Source organism: Pantherophis guttatus, chromosome 17 (genome assembly GCF_059756535.1).
Source record: "Pantherophis guttatus breed Tessera chromosome 17, ASM5975653v1, whole genome shotgun sequence".
NCBI classification, from domain to species: domain Eukaryota; kingdom Metazoa; phylum Chordata; class Lepidosauria; order Squamata; family Colubridae; genus Pantherophis; species Pantherophis guttatus.
This window is the reverse complement of record NC_142079.1, coordinates 4,602,078-4,621,608: the sequence shown is the minus strand read 5'-3', so window position 1 is coordinate 4,621,608 and position 19,531 is coordinate 4,602,078. Positions and strand designations below refer to the sequence as shown.

Below are 19,531 nucleotides of genomic sequence, written 5' to 3'. Positions count from 1 at the left end.
TATCTATCTATCTATCCATCCATCCATCCATCCATCCATCCATCCATCCATCCATCCACTCTATCATGGTCTGTCTGCCTCTCTGTCTGTCTATCCACTCTATCTATCCATTCAATTACTACATGTATCTACTGTATCTGTCTATCTATCCATCCACTCTATCACTGCTTGTCTGTCCGTCCATCCATCCAACCACTCTATCCATTCATCCACTCTATTATCTATCTATCTATCTATCTATCTATCTATCTATCTATCTATCTATCTATCCCTCCATCCATCCATCCATCCATCCATCCACTCTATCATGGTCTGTCTGCCTCTCTGTCTGTCTATCCACTCTATCTATCCATTCAATCTCTACATGTATCTACTGTATCTGTCTATCTATCCATCCACTCTATCACTGCTTGTCTGTCTGTCCGTCCATCCATCCAACCACTCTATCCATTCATCCACTCTATTATCTATCTATCTATCTATCTATCTATCTATCTATCTATCTATCCCTCCATCCATCCATCCATCCATCCACTCTATCATGGTCTGTCTGCCTCTCTGTCTGTCTATCCACTCTATCTATCCATTCAATCTCTACATGTATCTACTGTATCTGTCTATCCATTCATCCACTCTATTATCTATCTATCTATCTATCCATCCATCCATCCATCCATCCATCCATCCATCCATCCACTCTATCATGGTCTGTCTGCCTCTCTGTCTGTCTATCCACTCTATCTATCCATTCAATCCATTCATGTATCTACTGTATCTGTCTATCTGTCTATCTATCCATCCACTCTATCACTGTCTGTCCGTCCATCCATCCAACCACTCTATCCATTCATCCACTCTATTATCTATCTATCTATCTATCTATCTATCTATCCATCCGTCCGTCCGTCCGTCCGTCCATCCATCCATCCATCCATTCTATCACTGTCAATGGGGAAGCCATTCACTTAACAGCAGTGTTACTAATTTAACAACTGGGGTGATTCACTTAAGAACCGTGGCAAGGTAGGTCGTAAAATGGAGCTCAGTGGTTAAGACGCTGGGCTTGTCTGGAAAGCTGGCAGCCCAGGTTCGAGACCCAGCACCACGCGACGGGTTGAGCTCCCACCACAGCTCAGCTCTTGCCAACCTAGCAATTCGAAAGCATGCAAATGCGAGTAGATAAATAGGTACCACTTCAACGGGAGGGTAACAGCGCTCTGTGATTCTCTGTGGACATGTCTTCGGACAGCACTGGCTCAATGGCCTTGAAAGGGAGATGAGCAGCGCCCCCTTGAGTTGGCAATGACTAGCGGATTAAAATCCATAGGGTCTCTTTTTTTTAAATAATAGTATATGAGGTTTGAAAAGCATTGGTGTCCTTCCTGCACCAAACTAATTTGTGCTGTTGCCATCTCCAGTGAATAGATTATCACCGAAAGAAAGGAAGGAAGGAAGAAAATATTTAATTTATGCTAAGATGGTTGCCGGGTGCACTAAAGCTGCCACCTTGTTTTTGGGCTTAGCAACATCCGTAAATTTGCAAGGGGATTCAGAAGTCCCACCAATCCTCCACCCAAGAGACAATCGATTACGTTTGGGGGTCATCCACCTGATCGATGTCGCTTTTAAAGATTAATTGAGATTGAAAGTTTGGCGACTCAGCCCATTGCTAATTTTAATCCGAGTCCTCCTGTTTAACTGATTCATCCGAAGAAGCACTACGGTTGAGTCACAATGCCTGAGTAACTGTCTCTCTCTCTCTCTCTCTCTCTCTCTCTCTCTCTCTCTCTCTCTCACACACACACACACACACACACACACACACACACACACCAACACTAAGGGGATCTCGGCTTCTTCGTTATCTGATGCTTCTATTCAAGAGTGTAGGCAGAAAAGAAGAAGAAAAAAAAAAAGGCAAACGACTGGATAGAAATTTCCCCGGTGGAAAGTTTTTGAGACTCTAGGAAAGAGAGCACGTGTGTGCTTGCTCCCCGTTTCACCCAGGTGGAACTGAATTATTCATATCACCTATGATTTCTCCAGTGATAAAGAGTTTGGATCCGTTTGGGAAACGGCGAGACATTCGTCAAGAAAATCCGATGCAAAAATAAGATGTTTCGAAGGAAAAGCCTTCTAGAATCGAACCGCTGCCATGTGGTCCATGATTTCTCTGCAAGCAAGATGGCAGCTCGATGATCACCTTTTTGAGCTGATGTGTGCAAGAATCTGACATGGGCCTGAGGTGGACCAGAACTCACAGTCTCCTGGTGATTAGCCTAAAGTCACCCAGCTATCTTTGATGTCTAAGGTGAGACTAGAACTCACCGTCTCCTGGTGATTAGTCAAAATCACCTAGTTGGCTTTCCTGTCTAAGGCGGGATTAGAACTCAGCTTCTCCTGGTGATTGGCCCAAAATCAGCCAGCTGGCTTTGGTGCCTAAGGCGGGACTAGAACTCATAGTCTGCTGGTGATTGGCTTCAAGTCACTCAGCTGGCTTTCGTGGCAAAAGCAGAACTAGAACTCACAGTGTCCTGGTGATTAGTCCAAGGTCATTCCCACCAGCTTTCGAGCTTAAAGTGGGACTAGAAATCACCATCTCCTGGTAATTGGCCCAAAGTCACCCATCTGGCTTTCATGGCAAAAGCAGAACTAGAACTCTGAGTTTCCTGGTGATTGGCCCAAAATCAACCAGCTGGCTTTCATGCCTAAGGCGGGACTAGAACTCACGGCCTCCAGCTTTCTAGCCTGGTGCCTTCATCACTAGACCAAACTGGCTCTCTTCCTACCACCCACACAAGTCACAGTTTGGGTACTTAATTGAATTTTGGCTGCATCCCATTCTCTTACTACTATTGTGCTCCATATGGGGCATCAGTCATTCCATCAGGAAACTCAAGATTTTTCTTCTCATAAAGAACCGTATGACCAGCTCAAAGTTGACTCAGCCTTCCATCCTTCCAAGGTTAGTAAATGAGGACCCAGATTGTTGGGGGCAAGAGGCTGACTCTGTAAACCGCTTAGAGAGGGCTGTGAAGCACTGTGAAGCGGTATATAAGTCTAACTGCTATTGCTATCTATGTCTGTCTCTTGTCTCTCGATCTATCTGAATGCAATATTGCAGGCTAACTCTTCTGCCCACTGCCAGGAGTTCGATCCTGACTGGCTCAAAGCTGACTCAGCCTTCTACCCTTCCGACGTGGGTCAAATGAGGACCCAGATTGTTGGGGCCAAGAGGCTGACTCTGTAAACCGCTTAGGTAAAGGTAAAAGTTCCCCTTGCACATATGTGCTAGTAGTTCCCGACTCTAGGGGGCGGTGCTCATCTTCGTTTCAAAGCCGAAGAGCCAGCGCTGTAAGATGTCTCCGTGGTCATGTGGCCGGCATGACTCAACGCCAAAGGCGCACGGAACGCTGTTCCCTTCCCACCAAAGGTGGTCCCTATTTTTCTACTTGCATTTTTTTTACCTGCTTTCGAACTGCTAGGTTGGCAGAAGCTGGGACAAGGAACGGGAGCTCCCCCCGTTACGTGGCACCAGGGACTCGAACCGCCGAACTGCCGACCTTTCGCTCGACAAGTACCACCTCACTGAAGCAAGTGATATTCTCAAAGCCAAATTGGAAAAATTGCAGGCTTATAAACAGAATCCATTGGCCATAAACCCCAAGATCCCTAGTCCAAAGACGAAAGCAAAACCCTTTTCATAATTCTGGCACCACGCCAGCTGTTTCTCAACCAAGTCAAGTCTTACACTTAAGCAAGAAAAACCAAAAGTACGCATATAGACTGGGTGAAACCAGGCTTAATAGCAGTGACTGTGAGAGGGATCTTGGGAGTCTTAATGGACAACCAGTTAAATAGGAGCCAGCCGTGTGCGGAGGCAGTCAAAAAAGCCAACACCATCCTAAATTGTATTAACAGAGGGATACAATCAAGATCAAGAGAGGTACTAATACCACTCTATAAAGCCTTAGTAAGACCACACCTAGAATCCTGCATCCAGTTTTGGTCACCACACTATAAACAAGATGTTGAGAGTCTAGAAAAAGTGCAAAGAGCAACCAAGATGATGAGGGGACTGGAGGATAAAATATACGATGAATGGTTGCAGGAACTGGGCATGGCTAGTCTAGTGAAGAGAAGGACCAGGGGAGACAGGATAGAAGTCTTCCAATATTTGAGGGGCTGCCATAGAGAGGAGGGGGCTATTCTCCAAAGCACCTGAAGGCCAGACAAGGAAGAATGGATGGAAACTGAACAAGGAGAGATTCAACCTAGAAATAAGGAGGAATTTTCTAACAGTGAGAACAATCGACCCATGGAACAGAAGTTGCCTTCGGAAGTTGCGGGAGCTTCATCACTGGAAGCTTTCCAGAAGAGACTGGACTGCCATCTGTTGGAAATGGTGTAGGGTCTCCTGCTTGGGCGGGGGGTTGGACTAGATGACCTCCAAGGTCCCTTCCAACTCCGTTAATCTGTAACATCAATGTTTGCACATGAGTTTAGAATATGGACTAAATAAGGTTGGAGGTCACCTGGAATTGAACATCTTGCAAAAGTCGCAAATGGAGTTAGCAGAGGAAACATTGAACTCTGTTCTCCAGAAACCAATGTTTCCTGAGGAGGTCAATTGGTCAACTCTACTCTTCTAAATGTCTGAACCAGTTTGCTTCTGGCTTCAATCTTACCCAACCACGATCAAACTACCCAGATAAAATGGAGCGCTTGTCAGATCAATGCGGGAAGGAAGGTTCTCCGTTCATGTTGACTGGATCTTGGGAGCGATCTTCCCCCAAAATTATCCTCTGTTGGAGAAGATCTAAGGAAGGTGAAGGAGCCTGAGTGGCGTAGGAGGCTAATGCCTCCTACTAAGGCAGCATTTAACATCCAGTTGCCTGCAATTACTGCGAGTTCAATTCTCACCAGGCTCAAAGTTGACTCAGCCTTCCATCCTTTCTAAGGTGGGTAAAATGAGGACCCGGTTTGTGGGGGCAATAAGCTGACTTTGTATAAAATATACAAAAGCATGAAGGCTATTGTTTAACCCATTGTAAGCCACCCTGAGTCTCCGGAGAAGAGCGGCATATAAAAATAAATAAATAAAAAAAAATAATAAAAAGGTGCTATATTCCCTCATATGCTCCTCTAGACTAGGTGCTTGGTTGTTTTTGCCATCTGAGAGTAGTTGTTGGGCTCTCTTTGGTGACATACACAAACATCTCATTTGGCTTTACTACAGGACTGTGAAAGTGGGATGCGCTGGCTCAGTGGCTAAGACGCTGAGCTTGTCGATCGAAAGGTCGGCAGTTCAGCGGTTCGAATCCCTAGTGCCGCGTAACGGGGTGAGCTCCCGTGACTTGTCCCAGCTTCTGCCAACCTAGCAGTTTGAAAGCAGGTAAAAAAAATGCAAGTAGAAAAATAGGGACCACCTTTGGTGGGAAGGGAACAGAGTTCCATGCACCTTTGGCGTTGAGTCATGCCGGCCACATGACCACGGAGACGTCTTCGGACAGTGCCGGCTCTTCGGCTTTGAAACGGGGATGAGCACCGCCCCTTAGAGTCGGGAACGACTAGCACATGTGCGAGGGGAAGCTTTACAGGACCATGATCATGGCTGATATGTCCCTCAGGGAACATATCAGGAATGAATCTTCAAATCAGATGCCGAAAAGAAGGAAAGATGATTGACAGAGGGAGAGAGAGAGAGAACTACCAAGAGCCTTGGTAGCACAGTGGTCTAAGGCACCCTGTTATTAAGCTGGTTATTAAGACCAGCTGCCTGCAATTACTGCAGGTTCGAATCTCGCCAGGCTCAAGGTTGACTCAGCCTTCCATCCTTTCTAAGGTAGGTAAATTGAGGACCCAGTTGTGGGGGCAATAAGCTGACTTTGTATAAATATACAAAAGGATGAAGGCTATTGCTGAGCACATTGTAAGCCGCCCTGAGTCTCCGGAGAAGGGCGGCATATAAATCAAATTTTTTAAAAAAAATGAATAAGGAGGATGCGGCTTGTTTCAAGAGGACGCGAAGGTTGTGAAGCTAATGTCAGGCCTGGAAGCCAACTTTTGCATTGGGCCTTTAGACCTGCCACATTTACTACTGTGGGAAACTGGGAGGGGGGATTGTATGGAGCATGGGTGATATGTAGTCATAAGAACATTCCTTTCTCAGAGAGTCAAGGACATCTTGCCCTGCACCTGGAGGGGTGTGACTGGGAGGCATCTCCAGTTGGGACGGTGCTCTGATTGGACCACGTGATGGACATGTGGGTGATTGGCAGGGACTTGGACTTTCCTTTGGGTGGGGAAAACCTGGAAGCTTTCAGATTCGGGTTTTCCCAGATGTGCCAATATGACATCTCTTAATAAAATGGAACTTCGAGGAACTTCGAGCCTCAGAGTCTTCTTTCGTTGGGGGTGTTCCTTGGAACTGTGACAGCTAAACTGTAGGAGTAACTCCCATTTCAATTCAGGCCAGGTTTAACAAACACCTCATACAGGTAGTTCACCCTTTCCAGAGAAGATCTTATTCAGTCCTGTTGAACAAACCTTTTCATTTTCATTTTATTGAATTTGTATACCGCCCTACTCCCGAAGGACTCAGGGCGGTGAACAGCCATAGGATAAAACATATAAATACAAAAATTTTAAAATAGAATAAAACAAATTAAATAATTTGGCTGAACAAATTTAAAACCCCAATAATTTAAAACCAAATTTAAAATTTCCATTTAAAAAGGGGAAAAATTCACTGCACCCTCCTTTCATAGCAATGCACAGCAGCAGCAGCCAAAAAAGCTAATTCAGTCCTGGGTTGGTTAAACAGAGGCATAGAATCAAGATCACGCGAAGGATTAGTGCCACTTTACAAAACCCTAGTAAGGGCCACGCCTGGAATATTGCACCCAATTTTGGTCACCGTGCTACAAAAAGAGATGTTGAGACTTTGGAAAAAGTGCAGAGAAGAGCAACTAAGAGGATCAAAGGCCGGGAGACTAAAACATACGAAGAACAGTTGCAGAAACTGGGTATGTCTAGTTCAATGAAAAGAAGGACTAGGGGGAGACATGATAGCAGTCTTCCAGTATCTCAGGGGCTGCCCCAAAGAAGAGGGAGTCAAGCTATTCTCCTGGCTTCTTCTGGCCGTTCCTAATTCCAAAATTGGAAGGACAGACCTCTTGTTACCTGGTTCATGTGAAGTATCAGTACTGCTTTAGAAAGCTTCAATAAGATCACCCTTTGAATGCATTAATGCATCCAGTTTTGGTCGCCACGATGTAAAAAAAGATGTGGAGACTCTACAAAGAGCCTTGGTAGTACAGTGGTCTAAGGCACCCTGTTATTAAGCTGGTTATTAAGACCAGCTGCCTGCAATTACTGCAGGGTTCGAATCTCGCCAAGGCTCAAGGTTGACTCAGCCTTCCATCTTTTCTAAGGTAGGTAAATTGAGGACCCAGTTTGTGGGGGCAATAAGCTGACTTTGTATAAATATACAAAAGGATGAAGGCTATTGCTTAGCGCATTGTAAACCACCCTGAGTCTCCGGAGAAGGGCGGCATATGAATCAAATAAAAAAAAAAAAGAGTGCAGAGAAGAGCAAGGAAGATGATTAGTGGACTGGAGGCTAAAACCTATGAAGAACGGTTGCTGGAATTGGGTAGGTCTAGTTTGATGAAACGAAGGACTAGGGGTGACATGATAACATCTTCCAATATCTAAGGGGCTGCCTTCTCCTGGCCATTCCTCACTCCAAAATTAAAAGGACATGCCTGTGAAGTATTAGTACCGCTTTAGAAAGCCTCAATAAGACCACACTTTGAATGCATTAATGCATCCACTTTTGGTACCCACATTGTAAAAAAGATGTGGAGACTCTAGAAAGAGTGCAGAGAAGAGCAACAAAGAGGATTAGGGGACTGGAGGCTAAAACATATGAAGAACGTTTGCAGGAACCGGGTATGTCTAGTTTAATGAAAAGGAGGACTAGGGGAGACATGATAGCATCTTCCAATATCTCAGGGGCTTCCACAAAGAAGAGGGAGTCAAGCTATTCTCCAAAGCACCTGAGGGCAGGACAAGAAGCAACGGGTGGAAACTCATCAAGGAGAGGAGCAACCTAGAACTAAGGAGAAATTTCCTGACAGTGAGAACAATTAATCAGTGGAACAACTTGCCTCCAGAAGCTGTGAATGCTCCATCATTGGAGGCTTTTAAGAAGAGATTGGACAGGCATTTGTCTGAAATGGTACAGAGCCTCCTGCTTGAGCAGAGGAGTGGATTAGAACAGGGGTCCCTAACCTTTCGGACCTCAGGGACCACTAAATTTATAATTTTAAATCCCGCGGACTACTAATATGATCTGCCTAATGACCGGCTGGATAGGCGCGGCTAAGTGGTCATGTGACTAGGTGGGCGTGGTCAACTCAATGTCACCCACGTAGAGGGGCACCTCAACAGTCTCTCCTCTCCTCACCCTCCCCCCTCCCAGCCACTCCTTGCCTGCTCAAATTGGATCTGACAGCTCAGTTCAAATTGGATTTGACCGAGAAGGAGGCTCAGCAGAAGCACCTCACTGAGGACTAGGAGCATAGGCTTTCCAAGCAGAGGGAAGACCTGCGGGAGTGCAAGGCCGGTTACCGGCACCTGGAGGCTCAGCGGGCTGAGATGGTCAGCCAGTTCCAGGCCATGATGCAATCCCACTGGAACGAGGCTCTCCGGCTCTTCGCCACCAGCGGCGCTTCCCTCCAGCCTTCGCCCAAAGCCCCACACCAGGAGGCCGAAGCAGACCCCAAGTCAGAATTTCTGCCCCCTTCCAACCCACAGAAAAAGACCCTGAAGGGGGACACTCTCTGCAGCAAGGCAAACATTCATTGCATGTACAGTATCTGTCTTGGGGGCTGTGGTTCGAGGACCCCTGATTTAGTGCAATATAAAAAAATGCAAATAATTTTTCTGCGGGCCACCACAATTTTCTCGCGGACCACCAGTGGTCCACAGGCCACCAGTTGGTGACCGCTGGATGAGAAGACCACCAAGGTCCCTTCGTTATTCTGTTATTCCATCCATTTCCCCCCGAGTTAAAGTCATCGAATCGGTCGGACTGCAACTCGGGTTAGAAGTTCTGGAGTCACCATCCAAAGTAAGGATGAGAAACCAGGTAGTGGGGGGTGGGAAAGACTGAAAGTTGGCAGTTGAAGGAGAAACCTGTTGAATTGACTGCAGCTCCTTGGAAGACCAGACCTTAAAATGAACAGTGGCGAAATCTGGAGCCCAGCTGGGCAACCCCCAAGAGAGATGGCAGCCAAAAGGATGAATTCTCACCAGCTAATGGAGCCCCCTCAAGAGCTTGGTTGAACAGCCTGTTTTCAGTTACCTCCCAGAGGAAGCTGCCCAGGTGATACCTTCAGCAAACTGCTGACCACAGGAAGGTTACACAAACTTTTAATAGCTAAGGAACGCTGCCGGGGTAACTTATTTTAGGTGTGTCTAGTTTAATGAAGAGAAGGACTAGGGGAGACATGATAGCAGTGTTCCGATATCTCAGGGGCTGCCCCAAAGAAGAGGGAGTCAAGCTATTCTCCAAAGCACCTGAGGGCAGGACAAGAAGCAACGGGTGGAAACTCATCAAGGAGAGAAGCAACCTAGAACTAAGGAGAAATTTCCTGACAGTGAGAACAATTAATCAGTGGAACAACTTGCCTCCAGCAAGTTCCAACACTGGAAGTTTTTAAGAAGATGTTGGATAACCATTTGCCTGAAGTGGTGGAGGGTTTCCTGCCTGGGCAGGGAGTTGGACTAGAAGACCTCCAAGGTCCCTTCCAACTCTGTTATTCTATTCTTCCAAGCCTCAGGATAAAAAGATACGGCGACGAATGGAAACTAACCAAGGAGAGAAGCAACCTAGAACTAAGAAGAAATTTCCTGACGGTGAGAACAACTCATCAGTGGAACGAGTTGCCTCCAGAACTTGTGAATGCTCCAACACTGGGAGTTTTTAAGAAGAGGCTGGACAACCATTTGTCTGAAATGGTATAAGGTTTCCTGCCTGAGCAGGGGGTTGGACTAGAAGACCTCCAAGGTCCCTTCCTACCCTTGTTATTCTTCTTGTATCTAAACAGCGAGGTGCCTCGTTTTAGAGTTGTTGGGTGTTTTAGAAGATGTGGCATTTCTGGAGATATAAAGTCACATGACTTGGAATCCTCAACCTGTTAAAATCTACTGTTCCTCGCCCCCCCCCCCTTTTTTTTCTTTGCCTTTTCTTCAATTGTCTCCGATTCTCGGAGAGTGCTTGGACAAGTCCCTGCAAGGTTTTCTTGGCAAGGTTTTTCAGAAGTGGTTTGCCATTGCCGCCTTCTTAGGGCTGAGAAAAGGGGCTGGCTCAAGGCCACCCAGATGGCTTCGTGCCTTAAGGAGAGACTAGAACTCGCCGTCTCCGGGTTTCTAGCCCGATGCCTTAATCAGTGAGCTTTCACGATTTCCTTCAATGCATTCGGGTGGTTCTCGACTTACAGCCATTCATTTAGTGGCCGTTTGAAGTTACAACAGCCAATCCTCCTGATGACTATGACATTATTTATTCGTATCCATTTCCTGCATTCATAATCACGTTTATACTTATATCTGTTATCTTATACATGCTTGACAAACTAACTAACTAAATAAAAATGAATAAATGATGGCAATGTTCTAACCGACCCAGTTGTTGTACAGGTAGTCCTTGATTTACGACCACAATTGAGCCCCCAAATTTCTCTCGATAAGTGGAGACGTTTGTCCCATGAGTTTTGCCCCTCTTTTACCGACCTTTCTTTCCGCGGGTCGCTAAGCGAATCGCTGCCGTCGATAAGCCAGTAACCTGGTTGTTAAATGAATCTGGCTTCCCCAGTTGACATTGGCTTGCCCAAAGGTCGCCCAAAGGGGACCACGTGAATCATCCGAGAAGCTTCTTCAGCTCTGGACTGGATGGTGGGGAATGGAAGGATTGATACTCCTTGAAGACAGCTGGTCGTTTGCATTCTTTTAGAGAGCCGGTGAGGCCACCTGGAGGTTTTATCTGTGTCATCGGGGGTCACCTGAGTTGTGCACAAATGGGTGTGGAGCCTTCTTGGAACAAATGAAAGGCTCCACACCCATTTGCACTACTCAGGTGACCCTGAGGACACAGATAAAACTTCCAAGTGGCCTCAACGACCCTCTAAAAAGGATGCAAATGACCAGCTGTCTGCAAGGAGTAGAAATCCTTCTCTTCCCCACCATCCAGTCCAGAGCTGAAGAACCTTCTTTTGGATGAGAAGCGAAATGTCTTCAAAGAAAAACAAGTTGCCTCTTGGAAAAAAACACCTTTGGGACAACCATGGTATGTATGATTGAGAAATCTCCACCGATTTCCCCATCGACTCGGCTTGTCTGAAAGTCCCAAAAGGGCATCACAACCGTCATAAATACGAGCCAGCGGCCAAGCACCTGAATTTCGATCACATGACCCTGGGGATGCTTGCGACGGACGTAAGGGCGAAAAACGGTCACCAGTCGCTCTTTTCAGGGCCGCTGGAACTCCGAACAGTCGCTAAATCAACTGTCGTAAGACGAGGATTGCCTGTACACACTTCCTTGCAATTCTTAAAAAGTCTCCTTGCTTGGGGTTTCCTCAAATTTCAGATTCGGGATGTCGCGAGTGGGCAGAAAAAGCGATTTCCAGAGTAAAAATAAAAATGCCAATCAAGAAGGGAGAATTATTAAGGAGGTCAGATTAAGAAGGTCAACTTGGCAGCCAGGTGAGGAGGGGGCGAAGAAGGGGAGTGAGAATTGTGCCGAAATGTACAGCCCACAACTCCAAAAATCATCTGGTCCAATTAAGGCCTCCGAGAACGCCAATGTCCCCAGGGGAAGAGAAACAAAGCAAAAGTTGGAAAGAGCTACCTGTTGTCATATCCCTCACAGGTGAGCTGAAATCCTGAAGGGGAACACTCTTCCAACAGGTAAGAAATGCATTTATTCCCTTACAGACCTGGCTGTGAAGAATTAAGTCGGCAGAATGGCTTCAGAAGACATTTTTATGAATTAGATCGACCCTTCTAAGGAGTTAGCGTGTCATCTGAATGACACCCCGTGTCTTCCCGGAGGCGATCCCTATTGGAGACGGAGGAGGTGAATGCGAGGTTAACCTACCTGCTAGGGGTGGTCTGATTCTGGTTTAGTGGACTGCGTGACCCATGCTGGTTTACGATAAAATAAACCACCATTGAGTCTATGGAGATTCTCAAGTCATCCAACTCATGCTGGTTTATGATAAAATAAACCACCATTGAGTCTATGGTTTATGATAAAATAAACCACCACTGAGTCTATGGAGATTCTCAAGTATGACACCCCGTATCTTCTCGGAGGCGATCCCTATTGGAGACGGAGGAGGTGAATGCGAGGTTCACCTACCTGCTAGGGGTGGTCTGATTCTGGTTTAGTGGACTGTGTGACCCATGCTGGTTTACGATAAAATAAACCACCATTGAGTCTATGGAGATTCTCAAGTCATCCAACTCATGCTGGGTTATGTTAGAATAAACCACCATTCAGTCTATGGTTTATGATAAAATAAACCACCACTGAGTCTATGGAGATTCTCAAGTCATCCAACTCATGGTTGTCCAAAAAGTGTTTTTTTTTTTTTCAAGAGGTAACTGGACTTTCCGGGTTTTTTTCTTTGAAGACCTTTCGCTTCCCATCCAAAGGAGCTTCTTCGGTTCTCAGTTCAGTTCTTTCTTAAGAGCTGAAGAAGCTTCTTGGATGAGAAGAGAAACCTCTTCTAAGAAAAACCAGAAAAGCCCAGTTGAAGAAAAAAAAAAGAAAAAAGAAAAGAAAAGCAGCTTTGGGTGTGAAATGACAAAGGTTAAAACAGAACCAGAGCTGGCTAGCGATCCGATTTTTATTCTCATATAGCATCAACAGGCCCTAAAAACTTACTTTTTTCAGCTAGCCGGGCTGGCCTGATTCCATGTTGGTTTTAATGTTTGATACTGATTTTAATTGATATGTTTTAAATTATGGGCCAAATTTCGTTTAATTAGTTTTAATAATTATTTTAACTTTTGTGTACAAATGTTTTTATTTTGGCTGTTCACCGCCCTGAGTCCGAAAGGAAAAGGGCAGTATACAAATTTAAATAATAAATAAATAAATAAATAAATAAATAAATAAACAAACAAACAAACAAACAGGAGATAAAAGTCATGGGGTGGGGGACACATACCCACACACCTCTTTCCAGGCTCCATGGCAGTGGTCCTTTCTGTTCCACCACAAAGAAGGCAACTCAGACAGTTTTTAAGGATCTGGCCAACATTATTATTATTATTTTTTTATTTATTTATTTTTTTAAAAAAATCCCCTTTTGAGGTTGTCGGGAAAAGAGTGTGACTCTGCAAAGATGCCACACCGCTCGGAGTTTGGGGGGTGGGCAGCTCAAAACGTGGGATATACAGTAATTGATAAAATCAATGAATTATGTCCACGGGAGAGAAGAGATTGCAAGCCGGCCTACTGAACCGACCAAGTGCCTTGAGGGTTGGGGGCAGCCTTCGTGCCAACCCACCCAACTGGGATGGGGGGGTTCAGGTAGGACGGGGGATATGCCTTCTAAGCTCATGAATGATTGGGTGAGGGAACCTGCCAACGTTCCATGCCTCCCTGTCCTCTATCTATCTATCTATCTATCTATCTATCTATCTATCTATCTATCTATCATCTATCTATCTATCATCTATCTATCTATCTATCTATCTATCATCTATCTATCTATCTATGTATCTATCTATCATCTATCTATCTATCATCTATCTATCCATCTATCTATCTATCATCTATGCATCTCTATCTATCTATCTATCTATCTATCTATCTATCTATCTATCTATCTATCTATCCATCCATCTATCAATCACAAGAGTGGGTTGGAGCTTCAGCTATCTAAAAGGATGCCCAGCTAAGCATTTCCAAACCAAGGCATGAGAAAAAAAAAAAACAACCAAGGAGGTTGTCCATAGTAAGTTGTGCTGGAAGGTAGCCAGCTTCGTAGTAAAGAGAGCTTCTACCCCCGTCCAGGTATTATATAGATTCTCTCTTTTTTAAAAAGGGAGGAAAAAAAAGCCAAGGATGAAAAGCCCATTTGAAGCAGGTGGGGGGGGGAGGGGAAGCCTAGAGAGCCTTTGCCATGCATTCAGGTCAATCGCCAAGTTGGCACTTCCCCCTCGTGCCATAGAGGGAAAACACACTACCCTACACACACACACACACACACACACATACACACCCATCCTGGGCTCCGCGCCAGGAAGGCCAGCGTGAGCAGTGCCGTAAAATTCCCCGGGTTTTCAGCACCCAGGGTAAAGGACTTCCCGTGCCTGCCCATTCCTTTGCCCGTCTCAACCCCGCCAAGGCTCCCGGCAAGCTGCTTTGATGTGCTGGAAAAGCAGCGGCAGCAAACGGGGGGGATGGGCTGGGCTTGTGGGGGAGACAGATGCGCTATGGAAGGGAGAGGACTCCGGGAGACAGCAATGGAGGAGGAGGAGGAGGAGGAAAGGAGGAGAGGAGGAAGGAAGGAAGGAAGGAAGGAAGGAAGGAAGGAAGGGAGGAAGGGAGGAAGGGGGAAAAAAAAGCATCATTCAAATGCAAGGCAAGAGGAAAAAACCTATTGTAATTTCTGGGCTGGCTTCGGATGATGTCATAATGGCAGGCAGCAAATGCAACTGGCCAAACGCTGGGCACCTTGTAAATCTCTCTCTCTCTCTCTCTCTCTCTCTCTCTCTCTCCTCTCTCTCTCTCTCTGCCCATGTGACCTCTAATACCGAGATTTGGCCGAAATACTAAATGATTTCTTAGCGTTTTGCATGGAGGAGGAGGAGGAGGGAGGAGAAAAAAAAAAAGAGAGAGAGAGAGAGAGAAGGGTGGGGGGGAAAAAAAAAAAGAGAGAGAGAGAGAGAGAGAGGAAAGGAACCAAATAGGCGAGCTTGCTGGCTACCCATCTGGTCCAGAGGGTTTCGGGGTTTTTTTTTTTTTTTTTTGCATCCCTGATTCCCAGCTCTGCCTATCTTATCTGCGTGAGCGCGTGTGAGTGTGTGAGCGTATGAGAGAGAGAGAGGAGAGAGAGAGAGAGAGAGAGAGAGAGAAGGGGAGGTAAGGATGGGGGGAGCCCAGACATTCCACTCCATCGGTACACACCCCTTTTCTTACTACAAAGGCAGCGCTAGCAACCACATTTGCTAGAGTACAAATTCCGCTCCCGCTGTTGCTACCAGCCTCGCTTGCCCTCCTCCTCCTCCTCCTCCTCCTCCTTCGCCAGCCTCCCATTTTCAGGAGAAAACACCCTCCACCCTTTAATATATATATATATATATACATATAATATATACATATATACATACATATATATATATATACACATATATATATATATATTCCACAAAACAAGCTTTTGCTCCTTTGCTAGATCCTAGTCTCTCTCCCACCCTTTCTCTCTCTCTCTTTTTTTTATTTAAAAAAAAAAAAAACATGGACCGGTGGGAACGAAGGAGAAAAAAAAAAAAATCCGCCTTTCGCTTGCAAACGGTACGGACGCCGCCGTCGCCGGAGTTATTATTGAATGAAATGCAAACAGCTTTCGCTCGCCATCCGGGGCTGAGTGGAGCCAGCTGTCCCCCTTCCCTTCGCTCAGATCCATCACCGCTCGTTCAAATTAAAATGATAATCATCAATACTTCGAGTCGGCCCCGGGCCCCACCCCCCTCGCTGCCCCACCCCCACCCCAGACAGATAATGCTCCCCAAAAATGGATGCGATTTGGAGCGAACCAATTAGAGGCGGATGGAAAGAGAGAGAGAGAGAGAGAGATTAGATAGATGGATGGATGGATATAGATGGATAGATAGATATAGATGGATGAATGGATAGATAGATAGATAGATAGATGATAGATAGATAGATAGATAGATAAGGCAAGTACACACATACACACGCTCGTGTAAGCGTGCAAGCACGACCCTCACCAAGAGGCATGCACGCATCCTTCCTTTTACACCCATCCCTCTCCAGAGCCCCTCGTCTCCCTAAAGCCCCTTTCCCTTCGCCCTCCCCTCTCTCCCCCACCACTATCCCGCTTCTACAGGGAAAAAAATTAAAATAAATCCCGCTGCAAAAGAGAAACCTCGCTACTGAAGGGAGGATTTGCACAAAAAAAAAAAAAAAAAAAAGGAAAGAAAAAGAAAGAAAAGAAAGAGGAGAGAGAGAGAGAAAAAAATAATCCGCATGGCACCGAACGCCGCCGCTGCCACCGCCGCGCCCCCCCCCCTCCTCCCCATTCCCGTTGCCGACCCCCGCTCGGTCCCCATCATCATCATCATCATCATTTTATTTTATTTTTTTGCAATATCTGGTTGCTATGCCAACAGCCCCCCCCTCGTCCTCCTCCTCTCCCTTGCCTCCGGGAGGAGGGGTGGGGGGGTGGGGGGAAAGGAAGAAAAAGAAGAAATATCTTTTTTTTTAAAAAAAAAAAAAAAGAGAGAGAGAGAGAAATGGGTGGGAGACATGGAATGGAGGGTCTTTGGGATGGGTGGGTGGGGGGGTGGGTGGGAAGAGGAGAATGGCTTGACCCCCTTCCCTAGACCGGAGTGTCACATCGGGGGGAGGAGGCGATGGGGTGATGGGGAAGGGAAGGGGGAGAGGATGAGAGAGAGAGAGAGAGAGAGAGAGAGGGAATGAGAGAGGGAGAGAGAGAGAGAGAGAGAGAACAGGGCAAGGGGTGTGGTAGCGGCTTACCAATGATGCTGATTTGATTGTGGCAAATGGTTCTCTGTTCCGGTAGTGAAGGGCCTGATTCTGGACCGAATGAGTAGGCCGCAGTTCAGGCCTGCGCTCCCCGTGGCCCACCTCATCCCTTATGAATACATGATCCTGCAGAAATGGATAAAAAGAAGGAGAAAGTCCAGTTGTGCTCTTCCTTCGCCAGCAGCCTTGCGCTCACCCTGTTTTTCACATAAGCCCGGCTGTTTGAAATGCATAGTTTGGCTCTGAGGCTCTTGATAGACCCTCACAGCAATCGCGGTACAAAACGAATCGGGAACCACATTGTCAGCCTTCCTTCTTCTTTCTTCTTCTTCTTCTTCTTTCTCCTTCTTCCTTCCGTCAGCTGATTGCTAAGTGGGATGCTGCCGTCTGGATTCCCCGGCAGGTTTTCTCTTCTTCTTCTTTTTTTCTTTCTTTTTCTTTCTTTCTTTCGTTTCTCTCTCTCTCTCTCTCTCCCCTTCCTTCTTTCCTTCCTCTTTGCTCCTTTGCTCCTTCTCTCTCTCTCTCTCTCTCTCTTTTTTTTTCTTCCCTTCCTCTTGGAGGTGGGGAAGGGGGGGGGCCTTTAACCTCCAAAGAAATCACATCGGTCCCAAAAAGAGCATTGGAAACGCCGCCACCGCCGAGCACTGCAGAGCTGTGAGAGGAGTCCTCAGAAGCACTGCTGGCTGAGAATGCTGCGCCCAAATAATCGCTTTAAAAAAATGGTTTCCATGGCTAGGAAAAACGCTGCTCCTGTTCCTGCTGCCGTCTTTGAAAAGAGGAGTAAGGATTTGCCTCATTCCCTTGTCCAGCCTGGGTTTTTTTTTGTTTTTTTTTTTTCTCTCCTTTTTTCCTTTCTCCCCCTCTCTCCTTTTTTTTTTCTCGCCCCCCCCTTTCTCTCTCTCTCTCTCTCTCTCTCTCTCCCCCCCCCCCCCTTACACCTCTCTGAACTCAGCTATCTGCTCTGGAGAAGAATTTTCTGCCTGGATGGCTGCAGCCTCGAGGAGGAGGAGGAAGAGGAGGAGGAGGAGGGGAAGAAAGGAAAAGGGAAAAAAAAAAAAAAAAAAGCAAAAGCCAAAAAGGGGGGAAGCAGGAAAAAAAATTAAAAAATAAAATAAAAGAAGAAGGTGGTGAAAAAAAAACCCAAAATTTAAAAAAAAAAAAAAAACACCCCAAAAACACCCGCTTTGGCTTCTAATCGGGTTGCTCCCAAAGATTTCGGTGGCTGCTCAGAGATGCTGCTTTCTAGTCATGATCGTACACGATTCTAGCATTTTCTCTCCATAGCCTTGCAAAGGGATGAGAAGGGTTTTTTTTTTTTTCCTTTCACATTTAAAGAGACAGAGCACACTATTTCCCCCCCCCCCTTCCACACACACACACACCCGTCGTACAAGTGTGAGCCTGATCCAACAGGCGAGGGAACTGGGAGGATCGTGCAGCTGGCTTTAGCTGTGACTTGTGCGTGCCCCTTTGGGGCGTGGGGAAGGGAAGGGAAGGGGAGCAGGGCCGAAGGAGATATAGATATGATCGAAGAGAGGGGAGGATATGCAGGGCCTTTGGTGGGGGAGAGTGGGGAAGGGGGCTTTTGACCCAGAGCGGGTCCCGATTCGGGAAGACACACATGCGTGCACACGCGTGACGGCCCGTGAATGCACGGGTTGGATGGCCCTAAGTTTTGCTACCTACCTACCTACCTACTTCCCACCCCACCTCGAGCCTTAGTGGGTCATCTGTGAAATGGGGGGGGGGATAAATGGCTGTCTTCCACCAGCTTTGGGCTGAATGTGAAAACGGGCACACTGGCACGTGTGTAAAAACCCCACTTACGTGGGGGGGGGGGGTCATCTGTGGTCAAGTCAGCGAGCGAGTCATAGAGGCTGGTAAAAGTCGCCGCGTTGGCGCATGTTTCCTTAGACAAGGGTGACCGACGTTTAAATTATTATTTTTTAAAAATATATATATATAAGAGACCATCGCTTGCATTTTCGCCAGGGGTAGGAATGCGGGCAGAAAATAACAGGGTTTTTTTCCCCCCCTCGTTTAACGACCACAACTGGGGCCGCCGAGCGAAGCAGCCGCTCCCTTAAAAAAACCGCCACACTCTGCCGATGGCCGGATTGCAAGTTTGCTTCGTTTTACAACACCTGAGAAGGTCATCGGTGCAAAGGCTGGGGTTGCGGGTAGTGGGGCAGGGGATTGATTTATTTTTCGTCACCGTCGTCGGGGGCTTGGGAAACGAGGCCGTCGTTAAACGAGGATTACAAGGTACAGTCCAGAGTGTATTGGCTCTGGCGCCGTTTGGGTTTGCTGCCAAGAGACTCTGGCAGGAACAGGAGTGAAGTTGCCTACGGATTTTAAAGAGTCGAAGTGGCTGGGAAACACATTCGTTTTTAAAAATGAAAACACAAGGAAAGGCAGTATCGAACAATTGCGGGAGGCGTATTCCGGGACACACAACAAACGCACAAGGGTGTGGGCCACAAACCAGGTTCTACAAGTCGGCCAAATTTTAACCCGGGGTGGAGTGGGGGAACCTGGCTTAGGGTTATTATTCTGCCTGCATCCTCAATGCTTCCTTCAAGGTTCCCAGCTTTGCAGCTCCGTCAAGACGTGGGAATTTCCTAACGAATTCTTAAAGACGGTCCTCCTAAAACGATCATCTCATGCAGGTAGTCTTCGACTTATGACCACAACGGTGCACCAGAACTTCCACCCC

At 46.6% G+C, this 19,531-nt stretch overlaps 1 protein-coding gene across 29 annotated transcripts in view; it reads right to left on the bottom strand.

The window, feature by feature from the left end:
• Positions 1-19,531, bottom strand: part of TAOK3 (TAO kinase 3) — a 101,330-nt gene that overhangs the window by 17,043 nt on the left and 64,756 nt on the right. For 26 of the 29 annotated variants that reach the window (XM_087880512.1, XM_087880518.1, XM_087880524.1 and 23 more), the window contains one exon: positions 16,807-16,941. The exons of the other annotated variants lie outside the window; for them this stretch is intronic. In XM_087880512.1, the coding sequence (XP_087736638.1) occupies positions 16,807-16,941 (135 nt within the window). The remainder of the gene's footprint in view (positions 1-16,806; positions 16,942-19,531) is intronic. 29 annotated transcript variants of the gene reach the window in all.